This window comes from Heptranchias perlo, chromosome X (genome assembly GCF_035084215.1).
Source record: "Heptranchias perlo isolate sHepPer1 chromosome X, sHepPer1.hap1, whole genome shotgun sequence".
In the NCBI taxonomy this organism is placed as follows: Eukaryota; Metazoa; Chordata; class Chondrichthyes; order Hexanchiformes; family Hexanchidae; genus Heptranchias; species Heptranchias perlo.
This window is the reverse complement of record NC_090370.1, coordinates 20,811,761-20,830,962: the sequence shown is the minus strand read 5'-3', so window position 1 is coordinate 20,830,962 and position 19,202 is coordinate 20,811,761. Positions and strand designations below refer to the sequence as shown.

General features: G+C 45.7%; 3 protein-coding genes and 1 long non-coding RNA gene across 4 annotated transcripts; 2 read left to right on the top strand and 2 right to left on the bottom strand.

Moving 5' to 3' along the window:
* Positions 1-272: 272 nt before the first annotated feature.
* Positions 273-3,826, top strand: LOC137307011 (uncharacterized). The gene is made up of 2 exons (XR_010958986.1): positions 273-1,184; positions 3,419-3,826. It is a non-coding gene; the product is annotated as an uncharacterized lncRNA (long non-coding RNA).
* Positions 3,827-7,379: 3,553 nt separating this feature from the next.
* Positions 7,380-7,736, top strand: LOC137306932 (histone H2A type 1-C-like; the record flags this gene model as incomplete). The annotated part of the gene is made up of 1 exon (XM_067976312.1): positions 7,380-7,736. A coding segment is annotated over exon 1 (357 nt), but the record flags the coding sequence as incomplete, so codon positions are not given.
* Positions 7,737-11,019: 3,283 nt separating this feature from the next.
* LOC137307010 (histone H4) lies at positions 11,020-11,361 on the bottom strand. Its single transcript, XM_067976360.1, has one exon. The coding sequence runs from the start codon at positions 11,359-11,361 to the stop codon at positions 11,050-11,052; it is 312 nt and encodes a 103-aa protein (XP_067832461.1). The 3' UTR covers positions 11,020-11,049.
* Positions 11,362-12,361: 1,000 nt separating this feature from the next.
* LOC137307172 (histone H1-like) lies at positions 12,362-13,072 on the bottom strand. The gene has a single exon (XM_067976532.1). It carries the CDS (start codon positions 13,036-13,038, stop codon positions 12,397-12,399), a length of 642 nt encoding a protein of 213 aa, XP_067832633.1. The 5' UTR covers positions 13,039-13,072; the 3' UTR covers positions 12,362-12,396.
* Positions 13,073-19,202: the final 6,130 nt, after the last annotated feature.

Sequence of the window (19,202 nt, the reverse complement as noted above, 5' to 3'; positions counted from 1 at the left end):
CGGCACTGGTGGAATCCCATCTGTTTTCCATTCTGGTGCCTGTTCCTGCACTGCCTGTGGACCCCATTCCCTCTGACCTTTCCCCCACTTCCTTTGCTCAGACTCTGAAAAATTCCAATTGGGGAAAGTTTCCACCGATTTTGGTATTGCGAATTACACCAGATATCTGCGCATGCGTGATTCAGCCCCGCCCTCAGCGCTGCTTGCTGGTGAGCAGAAGAGCGCATGCGCGCTCCCCTCCCCCAGTTCGGCCTGTGGGCGCCATTTCCTCAGTGAGCGGAAGAAGATGGTTTAAAACAGCCGGGAATGGAGAGATCACGGCCCCCGGGGGAAGGGAGCAAAGAGCAGCCTCGTTACAGCAGCTCATCGCTTCGGGACCGTGTCCGCAGATGGGCTCAGAGATCGGCATTGAGTCCGGGGGCTGTTTGTAAGAGGCGGAGTGGATCAGGAACTGGTCCCGGAACATGGAGTGAGCGGGGGAAGGGAGAGGGCATTCTCCGGCTGTGTGTGCACAGTGTGTGTCCAGGGTGAGGGAGACAGAATGGGAAGAGCAGGTTGTTTGAAATCATTGCTGCTTTCTCTCCAAAACCAGTGGTGAATTGTTCCTGGTTTAGTTCCAGTCTCACCCTGTTTATTGTGATTGGACAGTGAACAGTGGAAACAGAGCCGGACAGTCAGGATATCGGGAGTTTTGCAAAGAGCATCTATTGCAGGCACCAGGTGACAAGTGTGAACACATTTTAAACAGCGGCTGTTATGTTTCGGTTGAACGGTTAGTTCCATGGTAGAGGGTATTAGAAACCTGACCTGCACAAAGGTCCCTGCCCCATCGGGTAGTGCCATTCATGGATCAGTGCAGGGGTTGTGTTGTGTCTGGATGTCACCAAATTATTGTCAAACAGCCCAACACACCTGGTGTGCAGAAGCTGAGAGCTGCAGTACTGCAGTGGAGTCAGACACTGACACTGTTTGTATCGCTGGTTTTCATTTGTGGATATTACAATGATTATTAACGGAGAGATTCAATTGATCACTTTTGTATTTTCCACTTCACCTGTTCTTGAGTTACAAGAGATACTTTTTCTTCCTGCAGTCAAATCCTTGAAGGACCCAGAATCAGTGTGATGTTTATTCCACCCGAGCCACAAGGAGCAGTCAGTGCAGCCAGCTCCTTCTCACACACAGTAAGTACATTATCACTCACAGAGCACAGAGACACAGACAGGTCATCAGTCCCACAGTGGAAATAGTCAGTCGCACACTGACCCCAATCCAACACTCAAACAGAGCAGGAGAGACAGACGTAATTTCCATTTCACAACGACTCAGTACTGCTGACCAGCAGATAAATAATTCCCAGTCCAAAATCACACCCAGTATCAGATTGAAAGGCACTGTGTCAATCTCTCTTTAGTTCAGCCTTAGCTACAAATTAAATACCAGATAGAACTGACACATGGCACTGATTGATAGGTACAGAATGAATCACAATAGTGTGCTCCAAGATTCAAATTAAATACCAGCCCACAACTCACACACATTATGAGTTTAAAGATGCAGTATTCATGCCACTATTGTACACTGAGATACAAATTAGATACCAGTTCAGATGTTACCCATTTTTGACTCACATATATGTCCAAAAACTTCATAGTGTCAGAATGAAATGTACAGTTTCAATTTATTCACTGCAGACTGAGGTACACATTAGATACCAGTCCAAAATTCTCATACAGTATAAGACTGAAAGAGAGAGTATCAAACCCATGAGTGCAGACTGAGCAACACATCACATACCAGTCCAAAAATCTCAGTGTCAGGTTGAAAGATACAGTATCAATTCCATAAGTGCAGATTGAGCTCCACATTATATACCAGTCCAAAATTCGCATAATGTATCGTACTGGAAGATACAGTATCAATCCCATTAGTGCAGACTGAGGTACACATTAGCTACCTGTCCAAAAATCACATTGTGTCAAATGAAAGGCACAGTGTCAATTCCTTTATTGCAGACAGAGGTTCACAACAGATACCTGTCCAAAAATCTGGTACAGTATTATTGTGAAATATATAGTGTCGATGTGATTAATACAGAATGACCTACACGTTGCATATCAGTATAAAAATCTCACACAGTATTCGACTGGAAGATACAGTATCAATCCCATTAGTGCAGACTGAGGTATACATTAGATACCAGTCCAAAAGTCACATTCAGTGTCAAATTGAAATACACAGTATCAACTCCATTAGTGTAGACTGAACTACACCTTACAAACCAGTCTAAATATATTACACAGTATCTGACTGAAAGGTACAGTATGAATTCCATTAGTGCAGACTGAGCTGCACATTATATATCGTCCAAAAATCTCATACATTATCATACTGAAACATACAGTATGAATCCTTTTAGTGTAGTCTAAGCTACACATAACAAAGCAGTCCAAAAATCCCTCGCTGTGTCTGACTGAAAGTTAGAGTGTCAATTCCATTGGTACAGGGAGAACCACACATCACACACCAGTCCAAAAATCTCATTCAGTGTCAGACTGAAACGTACAGTATCAATTCCATTAGTACAGACTGAGCGACACCGAACACACCAATCCAAAAATCTCATTCAGTGTCAGACTGAAACATACAATATCAATTCCACTAGCCCAGACTGAGCTACACAATAAATACCAGTCCAATAATTCCACAGTAAAAGGTTGAAGTGAACATTATCTTCACAGAGATTAAGATACAATCACACAGCAAAACTCACACACGTTGTTTGATTAAAACAAAATCCAAAAGCGTATCCATATTTGCACATTAATGCCGGACAAAAGATTTGCATACATTTGTGAATTAAAGACACAGTTTCAAGCACCATACTGTAACCTGAAATAAGAATACAGAACAAATCCAGACTTGCACTTTTCCCAGAGACTGAGTTACAGAATGAATCCCATACTGAGATAAAATACCAGAGATTGAGAGATACCGAATGAATCCCACACTCACAGACAGCACCCAGAGATTGACAGATACCAAATGAATCCCACACTCACACACAGTACCAGAGATTGACAGAAACAGAATGAATCCCACTCTCACGTACAGTATCAGAGACTGACAGACAGAGAATTAATCTCGCACTCTGATACAATCTGACATCTACTGGCCATAAGTGAGAACTGTAACAGAGTGGAACAAATTCACATCATCTGTCGTTGTCACAGATTCAGGACAATGTGCAATGTGAGGAAATAGTTTCTCTCTGTAACTTCTACTCTCGTATTTTTTCATATTTTGTCAGTGAAAAATTGGACAATTGATTCATAATAAAGTTTTTGTTTTGCTCATTCGAAAGTTGCTCCATTATATTTTACTCTACATTGCGCAATATTTATGTCTGATTTCTCAGGACACGATTTATATCAATCCAAATAAACCGAACTGAAACACAAATAAAAACCGAGCGCAAATCTGGAAGTTTGAACGGCGACCGTCAAAAGTGAAAGGGACAAATTATAGAAAAACTTAAAACCGAAAATGCTGGAAAGACTCAGCAGGTCCAGCAGCATCTGTGGAGAAGGGAAGCTCGGGTTGAAGGTTCAGGGCTATGACCCTTCCAGAGATCAGAAAGGTTAATCCGATATAATTTAAATAAGGAACGGGAATCAGCAGACGGAAAACCTTCAGAAAATCAATGAATTTCACTGAATCCGAGCAATTGTGTCTCGTATCCACCATTCAGATCAGGGCAAATAATAATACAAAGGAACAGAGTTAAATTCAACGATATGGGGGAAATAAATGAATTTTAGAATTATTTTTACATGAATTAGACCCGTTTGTGTTTTGGAAACACTGTCCCTCTGAACATCATCAAATTCAGTTCCAGTCTTGGTGTTTCTGAATTCAGCGTGCTGGGATTCAAACCTGTTGGAATTAACTGCTTGGAAGGCAGCTATACTCACCATTCTAGCGCCTTATTTCACCAGGAGGGAGAAGTAGAGTGTTTCTGTGGAGTTTCGGACTGAATTGCTCCCTTTGGGTTTCTGGCACTTTAATCATAGACAATAAATAGTTCCCAAACATCAGTCCCTGAACAGACACAACAAGCTGGTGGAATTTCTCATTTATAGATATTAAATAAGAGGATGGCAAAAGCGAATAGGAAGAGTCATAGTCATAGAGTTATACAGCACGGATAGAGGCCCTTCGGCCCATCGTGTCCGCGCCGGCCATCAGCTCTGTCTACTCTAATCCCATATTCCAGCATTTGGTCCATAGCCTTGTATGCTATGGCATTTCAAGTGCTCATCCAAATGCTTCTTGAATGTTGTGAGGGTTCCTGCCTCCACAACCCTTTCAGGCAGTGAGTTCCAGACTCCAACCACCCTCTGGGTGAAAAAGTTCTTTCTCAAATCCCCTCTAAACCTCCCGCCTTTTAACTTGAATCTATGTCCCCTTGTTATAGAACCCTCAACGAAGGGGAAAAGCTCCTTAGTATCCATCCTATCTGTGCCCCTCATAATTTTGTACACTTCAATCTTGTCCCCCCTCAGCCTCCTCTGCTCCAAGGAAAACAAACCCAATCTTCCCAGTCTCTCTTCATAGCTGAAGCGCTCCATCCCTGGTAACATCCTGGTGAATCTCCTCTGCACCCTCTCCAAAGCGATCACATCCTTCCTGTAGTGTTCGGAAGATGTCACCAAAACAATTAGGGAAGCAAACAGGAACCACGAAATCAAATTCTCAAGGAATATAAAAAGAAATAGTAAATTATTCCACTGACACAAAAATATCAAAAGGAAAATCAGAATATCTTGAGTGCCACAAAGTGATGCACGAGATAAACTCACAGATAACGTCAGCGAAATGGCAGAAATATTGAATTGTTACTTTGTCTCAGTATTTACCCGGGAGATTAACAGGGTGAATACGTTAGAGGAAGAGGTCAATAAAGATATCAAGGCATTTAAGTTAGAAAGCATGGTTAAACTCCTGGTCCAGAGAGATTGCATCTGTGCATATTAAATGAAGCAAGGATAGAGATAGCAGAGGCATTGTTACATATATAGGAAAAAATCATCACAAAAAGGAATAGTGCCAGAGGACTGGATGACAGCGAATCTGATTCTTACATTTTAAATCAGGTGATAAAACAAGTCCAGGGAACTATAGACCAGTTAACTAAAGGTCGGTGGTTGGATTGATCATGGAATCTATTACTCAATGATGCAACAGAAAAACATCCAGAAACCGAAAATATAATAAAACAGTTTGACAGAAGGTTTGACAGTTTAAATTACAGTTCAACATAACTTATTTGCTTTTCAATTCTATTCCGCTAGAAATAAACCCCAGTGCTTTGTTCGCTTTTTATGGCATTATCATCCTGTGCTGCTACTTTTAATGATTTGTCAATCTGTACCCCGAAATCCCTTTGCTCTTTTACCCCATTTGGACTCTTATTTTCCAAGCAGTATGTGGCCTCCTTATTCCCCCAAGCAAAATGCACCACCTCACACCTTTCTATATGGAAATTCAATGGCCATTTACACCGCCTTTCGGCAAGCTTATTAATTCTTCTTGTATTTTGTCGCATTCTTCCTCAGTGTAGGCTGCATCCCCTAAATTAATTACAAGAATTTAACACAGCATTACAACTAATGTTTGGTCCAACAGAATGTACTTGCAGCTCGTCTTCATTCCCAGTTTTTCTAAATCCCACTCGTGCAATATAATGTGAAGAATTAGTTTCTGTTCTGTCCCTCTCTCATCTGCAAACTTCACTGTCCCGGGGTTTGGGGACATCTACTGGCCGGAAGCAAAACTGCAACAGTTCGGAACAAATTGCTGAAACCGGACAATGTGCAGTGTGAGCGTGTTTGTGATTGGTGGCAGTTATTAAATCTGATTGGATATTTGAAGAAACCAATCAGAGAGTTACAGTTAATAATTATTGTGACCTCACTCCCAATGACCCAATCACAATCATTGCCTTCCCGCATCCCTCATTACCATAGGGCTGTGGGGCTGCCGATTTAATCCGAGCTCGGAGCGGATTTGGGTCATTTCTGGGTCTGAAATTGAGTTTGAAAATGCCTGAGGACAAGAAAGCAGCTCCCAAGAAGGGCGCCAAGAAAACCTTGAGTAAAGCACCAGCCAAAGGTGGCAAGAAGCGGAGAAAGTCGAGGAAGGAGAGTTACTCCATCTACATCTACAAAGTGATGAAGCAGGTTCACCCCGACACCGGCATCTCCTCCAAGGCCATGAGCATCATGAACTCCTTTGTGACCGATATTTTCGAGCGCATCGCAGGTGAGGCTTCCCGCCTGGCCCATTACAACAAGCGGGCGACTATCAGCTCCCGGGAGATCCAGACCGCCGTGCGCCTGCTGCTGCCTGGGGAACTGGCCAAGCACGCCGTGTCAGAAGGGACAAAGGCGGTGACCAAATACACCAGCTCCAAGTAAAACTCCACAATGAAGTGAAAAAAAAACAACGGCTCTTTTAAGAGCCACCCACAACCTCTCTGAAAGAGCTGCATTTCCTGTATATTTACTAAGGATCATTTTATTGCAGCAATATTATTATTCCAATCGAAAAGTGACTCGAACTACCCCGTTCAAATCCCTGGCCCCAAAAATGAACACGAGTTTATCATCCGCTCCTTCCTATTTGTTTTGTTCTTAAAGCATTACTATTCTGGCCTCTCATCCCCTTTATGACCCCCTCAGCAATTCCGTTCTATGAATGCAGTTTCTGAAATATTTATGGACTGACGTGAAAGTCCCCAGATTAACAGTAACCCCACCCCTTGTAGTAACAGCGGAATCGGGGCAGAATGAGAGCTCTGTCCTGGTTCCTCTTTTCACAGAAGCACTCCCGGCTCTGAGAAGGGACCAATCTATAACGTTTCACTTTTCTAAACACTAAATTCAAATGTGTCCTTTCACGGAATGCTGTGAATGGGGCTTTCGTCCCGTCCGGTGGCGTTTGAAAGCGATGGTCGAATGAGCCATAATTTAAAGCAGATTTTAAAACAGAGCGAGCGATTAGTGACGGGGAGCGCTGAATAAGACAAGATAAAAAGAACGGGTTTAAAATCTTGTGCTCAGGGCGACATTGATCGAAATCCGATCCTTCACTGCACTGAAATTGGCGGGCTTTTTGTAATTCATAAAATTCCTCGTCTGACCGTTGAGGCCGGTAAATCCCGCCCTCTTCTAATTTCCAGCTATCTGATTGGTTAATGAAATAGGCAAATGAGGTGTAACAAGGGACAACCAATCAGATAATCTTTCAGTCTGTCAGAAGGGTGAATACAGAAGTCATTCTTCATTCTTTGTGAAAGTGTTTGTGAGATTGTGGAAATGTCTGGAAGAGGAAAAACCGGCGGTAAAGCTCGGGCCAAGGCCAAGTCTCGCTCATCCTGGGCCGGACTGCAGTTCCCTGTGGGCCGTGTTCACAGGCACCTGCGAAAGGGGAACGACGCTGAACGTGTGGGTGCCGGAGCCCCGGTCTATCTGGCTGCTGTGCTCGAGTATCTGACGGCTGAAATTCTCGAGCTGGCCGGCAACGCGGCCCGGGACAACAAGAAGACCCGCATCATCCCCAGACACCTGCAACTCGCCATCCGCAACGACGAGGAGCTCAACAAGCTCCTGGGACGGGTGACCATCGCTCAGGGCGGGGTGCTGCCTAATATCCAGGCCGTGCTTCTGCCGAAGAAAACCAGCAATGTGAGCACCAAGAGCAAGTAAAGCGGCCAAGATTTAATCTGATATCCCAAAGGCTCTTTTCAGAGCCACCCACTGTATCTCTGAAAGGGCTGGTTACTGACTGAAGAGAGTCAGGAATCAATTTAATAAGGACTCAATTTAATAAGTTCTGGTCGCCACACTACAGGAAGGATGTGATCGCTTTGGAGAGGGTGCAGAGGAGATTCACCAGGATGTTACCAGGGCTGGAGCGCTTCAGCTATGAAGAGAGACTGGGAAGATTGGGTTTGTTTTCCTTGGAGCAGAGGAGGCTGAGGGGGGACATGATTGAGGTGTACAAAATTATGAGGGGCACAGATAGGATGGATACTAAGGAGCTTTTTCCCTTCGTTGAGGGTTCTATAACAAGGGGACATAGATTCAAGGTAAAAGGCGGGAGGTTTAGAGGGGATTTGAGAAAGAACTTTTTCACCCAGAGGGTGGTTGGAGTCTGGAACTCACTGCCTGAAAGGGTTGTGGAGGCAGGAACCCTCACAACATTCAAGAAGCATTTGGATGAGCACTTGAAATGCCATAGCATACAAGGCTACGGACCAAATGCTGGAATATGGGATTAGAGTAGACAGGGCTTGATGGCCGGCGCGGACACGATGGGCCGAAGGGCCTGTATCCGTGCTGTATAACTCTATGAACTCTATGAATTATTATTCCGATTCAAGAACTAACAATAACTTGTTGATTACAAATGATCCAGATCGGTCTGTTGAAGTACTCGCTTCCGGACAGCAGATGTCGCCAACCTCCAATAGATTGATATTTGCAGTTTGTGTGGTGAATGAGACAAAATATCAAAATTGTCATTAAACTGGGCGGGTGTGATACAGAAATACCAGGGACGTTTGATCATCGGCATCAAGAGGCATTCTGTTGTGTTCCACCCAATATTATTTACAGTCTCATCCTCCGACAACACTTGCTCGGTCTGTGTTATTTTACCCAGATTTGTGCAACAGAAGCTGACTGATGTGTTGAATATTGTGTCAGCGATTGCTGAATCAAGAATGTGAGTTAAATTTGCCCGTGTTGTTGGATGTGATTGAGGGATTGATTCTGACCCTGTATCAGTTACGAGTGTTAGTGAATGTAACACTAATGTTTTACACTGCTTCTGATTCTTGCGCTGATAGAGAGCAAGACACACTGCCTTTCGATCTATTGGTGCGAGTTGCATTGAAACAGCCTCTGCCACTATATCTGCAGGGGGAGAATAGACTGAAACGTTATATGATCCGAGTCTGATTCCTTACATCCAGCATGGGTTTCAGGTCCCGTCCGATTGCACCTGTCCTTCAGTGCTGGACTCAAATGTCCAGTAAAGTGTTGGAGTGAGGCTTGAACTTTGAAACCCCTGACTCCGACATTCGAGTGTTTCCAACCGAGCCAAGCTGACACGACATTGGAAATGAGAACTTGTATCTCTCGTGCTTTCCACGAGTCCCTCTCTGCATATATGTCCCAGTAAGTTTGACACTGGGGGTGTATGTACCTCATGTGAAAGAGTGGGGTCGGAATCAGAACTTTCTGCAGCTGTTTGCCAGAACTTTCTCTGTCCGAATGAGGCACTGGTGGTGATGAGAGTCAGAATGGTGGAATTCACCTCCCTCCAGTCCTGCGTGTGTGTGAAAATGAAACTGTCTCCGTTTCAAATTCCTCATGTTGGTCAGTCTGAAATTGGCACTCCTCTCTGGTGCTGAATCTTCGTCCAAAATGAACAGCAGCTGTTTCTGCCATAAAACGTAGATCGGCTCTGTTCCCATCTCTCTGCTGTTATGATGGGCCAACAGATTGTCAGGCCTTGCGTCTGACATCCGCTCCCTCCCCTTTATGGATTTCCCATTTAATCAAATTTCTGTGAACTACACGGCCCTGCGATTTCAACCCAGGAGATCACAGCTCTTTCCTTTGCTGATTTGGTGGCTCTGAAAAGAGCCTTTGTTGCACTTGGTGCTGAAGGCGGGTCGGGTTTAAGCGCGCTCCCCGCGGATGCGGCGGGCCAGCTGGATGTCTTTGGGCATGATGGTGACTCGCTTGGCGTGGATAGCGCACAGGTTGGTGTCCTCAAACAGCCCCACCAGGTAAGCCTCGCTGGCCTCCTGCAGGGCCATGACGGCCGAGCTCTGGAAGCGCAGGTCTGTCTTGAAGTCCTGAGCGATCTCTCGCACCAGGCGCTGGAAGGGCAGTTTGCGGATGAGCAGCTCGGTGGATTTCTGGTAGCGGCGGATCTCCCTCAGAGCCACAGTGCCGGGTCTGTAGCGATGAGGCTTCTTCACTCCGCCCGTCGCTGGAGCGCTCTTCCGGGCCGCTTTGGTCGCCAACTGTTTGCGAGGAGCTTTCCCGCCGGTCGATTTACGCGCTGTCTGTTTGGTCCTGGCCATTTTCTGAACAGATCTCAACACAACCTGAGACACAGAAACTGTTAATAGCGAGCCGGCTCTGGGGCTGCATTTTAAAGTCTCCGTGAGGAACCGCCCCGAGACTGTGATTGGCTGTATTCCGACCCCAGTCAGGGAGGGACCGCCCCTGGCCTGTGATTGGCAGGTTTGAACCGAGCTCTGACAGTCAGAACGAAACGGCGGGAGGTCTTGAGCCCCAATTTCAAAAAGCCCGCCAATTTCAGAGCATCAAATAACAGTTTGAAGAAAATCTCATTTCCCTCGAGCAATTTAAGAATCTCTCTCTTTATAATCTCCATTATTTGCCACTCCTCAGCTCAAATCTCAGGCTGATTCACATTCCGGTTCATTCTCTGACCTGTCTGTGAACGGGCGGGAATAAAGTCCCGGTCATTGCTTTCCGTCGGAAGCGGGACAAAGTCCAGCTTCGATTTCAAAAATCCCGCCAGTTCCGACCCGGTGAACGGCTCCTCAAACAGAAACTTCACATCGAACTGATAATTGAATGAGGGCAAGAAATATACACCGAGCAGAGAGGACTCAGCGGGAGAGGGAGTGAGGAGGGATTTTACTCTGAGGGAAGAATGTAATGTCTGTGGAAAGACTCTGCATCCCCGCCTGTTCATTTATACCGTGAAAACGGGAATTCCGCTCCTTCTCTCGGGATGGCCGAGAACCCCGGCCATTTTTCTGATCTCCCTGTAACGAGTGCTGGAGAAATCTCCCCATATTAATAGAATATCGGAAACTACTTCCCCACCCCGAGATCGTCCCACTCCCCCTTCCCAGGTCACTGCTCTCTCTGTGAGGCGGTGGGTGGCTCTTAGAAGAGCCTTTGTTTTGTGTTTGGTTGGAAAGGGTCGAGTCGTTCAGCCGCCGAATCCATAGAGGGTGCGGCCCTGCCGTTTCAGAGCGTACACCACATCCATGGCCGTGACCGTCTTACGCTTGGCGTGTTCAGTGTAAGTGACCGCGTCCCTGATCACATTCTCCAAGAAAACCTTCAGTACCCCACGGGTTTCCTCGTAGATCAGACCCGAGATCCGCTTGACACCGCCACGGCGAGCCAGGCGGCGGATGGCTGGTTTGGTGATCCCCTGGATGTTATCACGAAGAACTTTTCGGTGCCGCTTGGCGCCACCTTTGCCCAGTCCTTTGCCTCCTTTACCTCTTCCAGACATGATAATTCTTCACTGAAATGAACAGCTAAATCGTGCTGGTTCCCTTTTTTATGCAGACTGCCCCGACCTGACTGAAACATGCACAGAGTGAAAGTGGGAGGGGAGGAGACAGAGTGAGATATTAAACAGGGAGGGGAGGAGACAGAGTGAGATATTAAACAGAGAGGGGAGGAGACAGAGTGAGAAATTAAACAGGGAGGGGAGGAGACAGAGTGAGATATTAAACAGGGAGGGGAGGAGACAGAGTGAGATATTAAACAGGGAGGGGAGGAGACAGAGTGAGATATTAAACAGGGAGGGGCGAGAGAGTCAGAGTGATGAACAGAGCGGAGAGCGGTCTCTGATCTTCCAGCTCCACCTCCAGCTTTCTCCACCCGCCAATTTCAAACCGTTCATCGATAATAGAACCGAATCACAGCGCTCCGCACAAACCCTGACAGACTCGGGCTTCATATTCAAGGATTTACAGAAACCCGGAGCTTTTAAATAAGCCCCGTTACAATTATCAGTCAGTAATAATCCTGCCTAAATACAGTCCCTTCTATAACTGGTCAACCCGCCGGCTTCCATTTCAGTCCCAGACCCGATTCTATCTCCCACACATTCCCTCCCAGACGGGTTCAGCAGTTCACAAACACATTATTCCAGCTGATTTGGAGAATCTCATGTGTTGGGGTTTGAATTGTGATAGCGGCGGATCTCCGCCAGTTTTCCCCTGTCACGGACCCTGGCCCTGAATCTGTGAGAAAAAGAATGAACTGGGACTGGAGGTGAACACGCCCCCAGTTACAGTGAGGCCCGGCCCGGGTATCCCATTCTCTCTATTTTATATCAGACAGTGGGAGTGGGGCGGGGGGAGCGAATGTCAGCGAGTCACCAGGACCCTGTGTTTATTGTAAATGATTTCTATCTGAAATCTGAGCCCGGCCCCGGGACAGGAATCATCTGATTCCGGGATCAGCTCTTTTCTGAGAGACGTGGGTGGCTCTGAGAAGAGCCGTTGGGTTCAGATGTTCACAAGTTGCACTTGATTTTTTACTTCTTTTTGCCTGCTGCTTTCTTCGGTTTGGGCTTGGCGCTCGGTTTTTGTACCTTCTTCGCCTTCGCCTTTACTGGCTTGGGGGTCTTGGGCTTCTTCACAGCCGCTTTCTTCTTAATTGGTGATTTCGCCGCCTTCTTTGTGGTCGATTTCTTGACAGCTGTTTTCTTGACCGCTGGTTTCTTGGCCGTTAATTTCCTGGCCGCTGGTTTCTTGGCCGTTAATTTTCTGGCCGCTGGTTTCTTGGCCGCTGGTTTCTTTCCGGGAGATTTCTTGCTTCCTTGTTTCTTCACCTTCTTTCCCACTTTTTCCTGGGCTTCCTTCTTAGCAACTCTGAAGGAGCCCGAGGCGCCCGTGCCCTTGATCTGCACCAGGGAGCCTTTTTCCACATTTCTCTTGATACTTAATTTGATCTGGGTCCGGTGCTTCTCCACATCCAGGCCTTTGGTAGCCAGAATCTTCTTTATCGCGGCCAGGGATATCCCCTTGCGATCCTTGCAATCCGCCACAATCTTGAGGATCTGTTCGCCCAATTTGGGACCGGCTGTCTTGGGTCGGTGAACCGCCTTCTTCTTCTTCGGAGCATTGGTTTGAGCGGCGGCGGGAGGTGCCGTTTCGGCGGCTGCAGTATCTGTCATGTCCGGGACTCTGAAGAAAATCTCTCTGACAGTCAGAGCTGGGTCAGAAATGAAACGACAGGCGGCGGCACAGAGCAACTTCAAGGCCCAGAGCGGACGGGGCGGAGACAACCTGCTGTCAGCTCTCGGCACCTCCAGCCTCTCTGTGTTTCTCTCTCCTCTTAAACTACCCGATTCCAATTATAATCGGGCACTCCAGAGTCCCAGACTAGCCCCTTCCCATCTCCAACACCGGAATGTTTGCTGTCGAAAAACTTTCACCGGAATTAAAAGCACCAGTTTCGATTTAAACCCGTTTCATTGCTGCACTGATCGCGCTCTCTCACCCGATCGCTGACATGATTTCTGTTTTTCGGCTGAAATCTTGAATTGAACTAAAACCGTACCTTAAATTTTCACTTCGGGTCTCGGCAGGGGAGGAGGGCGATCCTTTGACAGGGATTTTTAAAAAAATACTCAAAAGGGACTGGGACATCTGGCGATGAGACCGGCCACACAAACACAGTGGCATTAATCTAACCCGCCCGCCCATTTCACACACTCTCTCTGACACAATGTTCACATCTGTACATTCACAGGACAAACTGTTCTCCAGATTGACAATTCCCGGGACAAGCTTTCCTCCCCGCTCGGCCTGTGCTGCGGATTCTCGGGGGTTGGTTGTCGTTTCCCAGCTCAGGAACTGTTAAACACTCTGAGGCCGGCGCTCCTCACAGTCTCTGGTCTCCAGATTCAGGGACAGGAGCCAATCACAGCTCTGGCTGTGATAATCCATATCTGCTTTTACATTATTGTATTGTTCGCACACAGAAATATGTTTGGTTAAGTTGAAAATTCAAATTATCCGCTCTGGGCTCCTCCAGTCTCTCTGTGTTTCCTTCTCCTGCTAAACTGACTGACAGGCAATAGTAACTGGCGTCCGATCCATCCCATTCTCCACACACAGAGACGGCTCGTTACTGAATAAATTCAACACTCACAGACAGTCCGGAGTCAGACTGTTACAGGCTGTTTCTCGCCACCTTTACTTTTCGGCGGATAAATGCACCGTCAGACCGGCTCATATACAGTAGAAGGGAGAGTAATCGTCTCACCAACAGCACACAGACACAGAATCAGTCTTTCACATTCCATCAGTGGGTCTATATTACGCTCAGTAACAGTGTCCCGCATTCATGTGCAGAAATTAAGCGAGAGAGAGAGAGAGAGACGGACCGGCTGATAAACGCACAGAGACACAGTCAGACAGACGCAGAATCAGTCTCACACATCCCATCAATGTGTCCGTTTCACGCTCAGTAAACATTATCGCAGCTTCATGTGCAGCGCTCGAGAGAGAGAGATACAGACAGGCACAGTATCAGTCTCACACTTCCCATCAATGTGTCTGTATCATGCTCAATAACAGTATCGCACCTCCATATAAAGTACAAGAGAGACAGAGAAACTGAGCTGTAATGAGCGGTTTTCACCCAGTACCAAATAGGGAATCATTCCATTCCAATTACTATTCCAAGGTTGAATGACAGAAGATGCAGTCTCATCTGTAACTGATCTTATTCCAGAGACAGACACGTTATTAATCCCACTCTCAGGGACAGTGTCACACATTTAATCCTCTCTTGCAGATTGTACTCTCTGCAATCTTGCAGCAGAGGGCGGTTCAGTATTACTCTCAGTGACCGAGAGTTTCACTCCGATTGAAATAAACTGGGACTGTGGCCGTCAGATATTCATCCTGCACAGTCCCAGCAAATACACCGAGTCCCACTTTCCTCCCATGTTTCTCCATGATTGGTTTGAGAAATCCTCCCTCCAGTTTCGGATTAACGCGTTGCTTTATCAGTAGAGGAACCAAGAATGAACAGAACCCATTGGCTCATTCCACAGCCGCCCAAGTTATCTCTGTTAGACCCTTTACCATCAAAATATACCGAGAGAAACAGCAGGGATGGAAACATCTCGTTTAACAGTTGGAGATTGTAAAGTCAGTCTGGATTCCAGCGTTCGGCACCGGTGGAATCCCATCTGTTTCCCATTCTGCTGCCTGTTCCTGCACTGCCTGTGGACCCCATTCCCTCTGACCTTTCCCCCACTTCCTTTGCTCAGACTCTGAAAAATTCCAATTGGGGAAAGTTTCCACCGATTTTTGTATTGGGAATTAAACCAGATATCTGCGCATGCGTAACTCAGCCCCGCCCTCAGCGCTGGTGAGCAGAAGAGCGCATGCGCGCACCCCCCCCCCCCAGCTCGGCCTGTGGGCGCCATTCCCTCAGTGAGCGGAAGAAGATGGTTTAAAACAGCCGGGAATGGAGAGATCACGGCCCCCGGGGGAAGGGAGCAAAGAGCAGCCTCGTTACAGCAGCTCATCGCTTCGGGACCGTGTCCGCAGATGGGCTCAGAGATCGGCATTGAGTCCGGGGGAAGGTCAGGGGGAGTCCGGGGGCTGTTTGTAAGAGGCGGAGTGGATCAGGAACTGGTCCCGGAACATGGAGTGAGAGGGGGAAGGGAGAGGGCATTCTCGGGCTGTATGTGTGCAGGGTGTGTCCAGGGTGAGGGAGACTGAATGGGAAGAACCTGCTATTAAAAATCATTGCTGCTTTCTCTCCCCAAACCAGGAGTGAATGGTGCTGGTTTAGTTTCAGTCTCACCCTGTTTATTGTGATTGGACAGTGAACAGTGGAAACAGAGCCGGACAGTAAGGATGTGGGGAGTGAAACAAAGAGCATCAACTGCCGGCACCAGGTGAGAAGTGTGAAGGACACGATTTAAAAAGAGGCTGTTTGGTTTCGGTTGAACGGTTGGTCCCATTGGAGAGGGGATTAGAAACCTGACCGGTGCAAAGGCCCCCGCCACATCGGGTCGTCCCATTCATGGATCAGTGCAGGGGTTGGGTTGTGTTTGGATGTCACTAAATTGTTTTAAAATCGCCCAACACACCTGGTATGCAGAAGCTGAGAGCTGCAGTGGAGTCAGACACTGACACTCTTTGTATCACTGGTTTTCATTTGTGGATATTCAAAATGATCATTAACAGAGATATTAAATTGATCACTTTTGTATTTTCTACCTCACCTGTTCCTGAGCAACAAGATAAAATTTTCTTTCTACAGGCAAATCCTTGAAGGACCCAGAATAAATGTGATGTTTCCTCCACCTGAGTCAGAAGGAACAGTGCAGCCAGCTCCTTCTCACACACAGTAGGTATATTATCATTCACAGAGCACAGAGACACAGACAGGTCATCAGGTCCACAGTCTCAGACTGCAGAAGTGGTCAGGCCCACTTAAATACTGGGAAAAATTATTTATACATTTAGGTATGAAAGATACAGTTTTGAACGCCATATTCTGAACTGAGATACAAATTAGATACAGATAAAGAATGAATCTCATACTCAGATCCAGTGCCAGAGACTGACATATGGAATGATTCTCACACTCACACAATGTACCAGTGATTGATAGATACAGAACAAATCCCACACTCACATACAGTAGCACAGACTGACAGATACAGAATTTATATCACTCATAGACAGTATCAGAGATTGATGGAAACGGAATGAATGTCTCAATCACATACAGCATCAGAGACTGACAGATATGGAATGAATCCCAAATTCACACACAGTGCCAGAGACTGACAGGAACAGAGAGAATCACAAGTACCACAGTCAGACAGATACAGAATGAATCTCACTTGCATACAGTACCAGGGACTGACCGAAATAGAATGAATCCCACACTCACACACAGTACCACAGGTTGACAGATACAGAATGAATCTCACAGTCACATTATTGCAGACTGAGTTACACATAACAAGCCAGTCCAAAAATCTTACAGTGTCATATCGAAAGATAATGTTTGAATTCGATTAGTGCAGACTGAGCAAAACGTTACATAGCAGTCGAACAATTTCATACCATATCAGACTCAAAGATACAACATCAATTCCATTAGCATGCACTGAGCTATATGTTACACACCAGTCCAAAAATCTCATACAGTATCAGACTGAGATACTGAATTAATTCCATTATTATAGACTGAGTTACACATTATATTCCAGTCCAATAATTTCACCGTGAACAGATTGAAAGGTACATTGTCATTCACAATAAAGTTCAGAGATTAAGATGTAACACTACTCCAAAACTCTCACACATTGTTTGATTGAAGAAAATCCATAAGTGTCTCAATATTTACAAATTAAACACTCGACAAAAAAGCATGTACTTTAAAGTATTAAAGATATAGTTTCAAATACAATAATGTAAACTGAAATAAGAATACAGAGTGAATCCAGACTTGCACATTGCCTCAGAGACTGAATTGCAGAAATAATGCCACACTGAGATAAAGCAGCAGAGAATGGCTGATACAGAATGAATTCCACACTCACAGCCAGAACCAGAGAATGACAGATACAGAATGAATCCCATACTCACAGACAGTACCAGAGAATATCAGTTACAGAATTAGTCCCACACTCATATATCGTATCAGAGACTGACAGATACAGAATAAAACCCACACTCATATACAGTATCAGAGAGTGACAAATACAGAATAAACCCCACACTCGCACACAGCACCGGAGACAGACAGATTCAGAATAAAGCCCACACTGGCTTACAGTACCAGAGAGTGAAAGATACAGAATAAACCCCACAAACATGTACAGTACGAGAGACTGACAGGCACAGAATGAATCCCACACTCACACACAGTACCAGAGACAGACAGATACAGAATAAACCCCACATTCATATACAGTACCAGAGACAGGGAGATACAGAATAAACCCCACACGCACACACAGTACCAGAGACAGATAGATACAGAATAAATCCCACATTCGCATAGAGTACCCGAGACTGACAGATACAGAATAAACCCCACACACATTTATAGTATCAGAGACTGACAGGCACAGAATAAACCTCACACTCGCATGCAGTACCAGAGACTGTCAGATACAGAATAAACCCCACATTCATAGACAGCACCAGAGACTGACAGATACAGAATAAATCCCACACTCATGTAAAGTACCAGAGACAGACAAATACAGAATAAACCCCACGCTCATATACTGTACAAGAGACAGGAGATACAGAATAAATCACACACAGCACCAGAGACAGACAGATACAGAATAAACCCCACACTCATATACAGTACCAGAGACAGGGAGATACAGAATAAATCCCACAATCACACACAGTACCAGAGACAGACAGATACAGTATAAACCCCACACTTATCTTCAGTACCAGAGACTGACAGGCACAGAATTAATCCCACACTCACACACAGTACCAGAGACTGACAGATACAGAATGAATCCCACACTCACACACAGTACCAGAGACTGACAGATACAGAATGAATCCCACACTCACACACAGTACTAGAGACTGAGAGAGACAGAATAAACCCCACACTCATATGCAGTACCCGAGACAGACAGATACAGAGTAAACCCCACACTCACACACAGTACCAGATGCAGACAGATGCAGAGTACACCCCACAATCATGTTAAGTGCCAGAGACAGACAGATACAGAATAAACCCCAAACTCATGTACAGTATCAGAGACAGACAGATACATTATAAAACCCACACTCACACACAGTAAATGAGACAGACAGATAAAGAATAAATCCCACACTCATGTACAGTACCAGATAACAACAAATACAGAATAAACCCCAAACTCATGTACAGTATCGGAGACAGACAGATACAGAATAAACCCCAAACTCATGTACAGTATCGGAGACAGACAGATACAGAATAAACCCCACTCTCATCTTCAGCACCAGAAACTGGCCTCCAATGGACGTAAGCGAGAACTGTATACGAGTGGAACAAATTCACTTTGTCTGTCGTGGTTGCAGAAACAGGACAATGTGCAATGTGAGGAAAGTTTCTGTCTGTAACTTCTACTCTCGTATTTTTGCACATTTTGATCGTGAAAAATGAGGACAATTTATTCATTAAAGTTTTGTTTAATCATTCAATAGTTGTGAATTTTCCCCATTATATTTCACTGTACATTGCGCAGTATTTCTATCTGATTTCTCAGGTCGATTTACTTTGCTCCTCTACCCCGTTTAGACTCCTATTTTCCAAGCAGTATGTGGCCAACTT

Excerpts from the sequence above, each read along its gene's own strand:
- LOC137307010 (XM_067976360.1), bottom strand. The coding sequence starts at position 11,361 with ATGTCTGGAAGAGGTAAAGGAGGCAAAGGACTGGGCAAAGGTGGCGCC.
- LOC137307172 (XM_067976532.1), bottom strand. The coding sequence starts at position 13,038 with ATGACAGATACTGCAGCCGCCGAAACGGCACCTCCCGCCGCCGCTCAA.